This window comes from Cervus canadensis, chromosome 17 (assembly GCF_019320065.1).
Source record: "Cervus canadensis isolate Bull #8, Minnesota chromosome 17, ASM1932006v1, whole genome shotgun sequence".
Taxonomy (NCBI): domain Eukaryota; kingdom Metazoa; phylum Chordata; class Mammalia; order Artiodactyla; family Cervidae; genus Cervus; species Cervus canadensis.
Genome location: NC_057402.1, coordinates 33,705,100 through 33,707,384, shown reverse-complemented (window position 1 = coordinate 33,707,384; position 2,285 = coordinate 33,705,100). Strand labels below are relative to the sequence as shown.

General features: G+C 52.7%; 1 protein-coding gene across 1 annotated transcript; it reads right to left on the bottom strand.

The window, feature by feature from the left end:
• Positions 1 to 901: 901 nt before the first annotated feature.
• On the bottom strand, positions 902 to 1,987 carry LOC122419674 (mast cell protease 2-like). Its single transcript, XM_043434435.1, has 3 exons — positions 1,976 to 1,987; positions 1,447 to 1,699; positions 902 to 1,047 (listed from the first exon to the last, which is right to left on the bottom strand). Exons 1-3 carry the CDS (start codon positions 1,985 to 1,987, stop codon positions 902 to 904), a joined length of 411 nt encoding a protein of 136 aa, XP_043290370.1.
• Between the last annotated feature and the right edge of the window lie 298 nt (positions 1,988 to 2,285).

The following is a 2,285-nucleotide window of genomic DNA, read 5'->3' as shown; positions in this document are numbered from 1 at the left end:
CTGACTCGAGCCAGGGCCTCCCACGCTCACCAAGTGTGTGAGTACAAATGGCCCCAAGCCCCAGTTCTCTCGGGGATTTATTAGGTCAAAATAAGCAGCAGGTAGTTGGCGCAATCGGATTGGTTACACAGTGGGTAGTTGGCGCAAGCTGATTGGTTACACAGTTGCAAGGTAATTTTTGTTGGCCCATCGTGGGGCTTTCAGCTTTCCCCTGATAGGTTCCCTTTTTTCTGGCTAGGCATATGTTGATTGGCTGGCTCCAGGAGGCTTGATAATTATGTTACCCCGGGAAATCAGGCCTACTCCTAATCTAGGCTGCCTGCCATGGCATTAGCCGTGACAGCCTCACACATTTAGCAAAGCCTGGAGACACCTTTGGTTCAGAACTTAGAGGAGAGGGGGATGTTGATACTGGCACCTAATGGGGAGAGGACAGGGATGCTCTAAACACCCTGCGATTCAGCTTGTTCCTAGTGATTCTGAAGAGCCCTAAAGATGACTCAGAGTTGATGATGAAGGCCCGGAAGGATCTGCTCTACTTTCTTCTTTGAGGTGGACATAGGGGTCCTGCCACTCCAGGGAACCCCTTTCTCTTCTTTCTCTCCCTGTTGTTCTTCACTGTATCCTCTCTGTCTCTTTCACACACACACCACACACTCACCCCTTTCAAGGCTGCTGGAATGCCTGATGCCGGGAGAAGAGAGAGGAGACACACGCTAGGCCTGGAAGCCAGGTGTTCACTGAGACTTATTGGGAATTCTGTGACCTGCAGGGGCCTTCCTGAGGATTAGGGGCATGATGGGCTTTAAGGGGAAAACCAGAGGCAGATCCAGGGTGAGTGGCACAGAAGACCTGCCGGAGTCCTACTCTGGTTTCCCCTGAGGCTGGCCCAGGTTCCAGGTTAATTCTCGTTCAGGACCTCATCGATCCAGGGCCGGTAATGGGAGATCCGGGTGAAGACAGCGGGGTGCTTTGCATTGGACTGTCCATAGGAGACAATGCCCTGGGCCACCCCAGCACACAGAAGAGGGCCCCCCGAGTCTCCTTGTGGGACAAAGAAGGAAAGGGAGAGAGATAGTGTGAGCTGGGAAACCACCCCTTCCTTCCGGTGGTCCCAACTCTGAGTTGGTCGGACCTGCCATCAGGCTCAGGAGCACTGGCTCCTCATGAGGTGATATGTCTCTGATGCTGTTTCCTTTCCTTACTGGCACCCCCTGACCCTGGACAGCACCCCCTGACCCTGGACAGCACCCCCTGACCCTGAGCAGACCCTGGTCAGAGACCCCATGGGGCCGAGGGAGGAGGATCTAAAGAGGGGCAGTCCCAGTCCTCAGACCTGAGGTCTCACACTTGGTCACTGGCTGACGCTCCAAACTCATTTCCTTCCAAAGGTGTCTGCACCCTGGACAGTGATTTGTGGGGAAGACCGTAGTCTGAGAATCATGTTAAATGCAAATTTTGTGCTCTGGGTATTGCCCACACACAGCTGGAGATTGTGGTCAAAAGCAGGGAAGTGGCTCCAGGCCCGGTGCTCCATGATTCTCAGCTCCACCTCTTGCAGAGTGCTGGAGGCTGGTTCCTTCACATCTGTTTTTCCCCAGCCAGCCACCCAGCACATTCTCCTGGGACGGATGAAGGTGAATTGGGGTGGAAGGGAGAGTGTCCCCATGGCCAGGGTCAGATTGGCTTTCTGCTTCAGCTGTGAAGGAAATGGGGGCTGTCAGTGAGGAAATGGGCTTGGGCCGGGTGGGGGCAACCAGGGAGGGACAGGGCAGCTGCTCCACCTGAGAGCCACTTGCAGAGGCTGAGCTGAGGGCTGCTGGTGAGAGGCAGGTTGGGAAGATGTGAGGGTAACGGGACCTGAAGAAGTCCTGGAGAACAGGGAGCGGGGGTGGAAGCCTGGAGAACAGGGAGCAGGGAGAGGGGAAGGAAGCTCTAGAGAACAGGGCATGCGTAGGGGAAGAAGAATTTGCACCTTCAGTAACATGATGAACAGAGAAGTCGAGTCCTGCTAATGGGATTGTAGATATAGAATGGTTTGTTCAAAGGGCGCTGGGGTTTCTAATCTCACATTAGGAATCAAGCTTGTTTGATTGAAATAGAATATACACAGATGTCAGGATCTGAGGTTTGCCTCTGTTTTACCATCACAACCTTGGGAATTACCATTACCATTCCTTTACTAATGTAGATTGTAGACTCAAATATATTAACATGATTCAAATAACAAAACTCATAACTATGGTAACTGACTTTGCAAGCACATTTGCTATGGTCCCCAGACT

Coding starts and splice junctions, on each gene's coding strand:
- LOC122419674 (XM_043434435.1), bottom strand. Junction 1,048..1,446: donor GAGCACAAAATTTGCATTTA/ACATGATTCTCA, acceptor TCTTTGTCCCAC/AAGGAGACTCGGGGGGCCCT.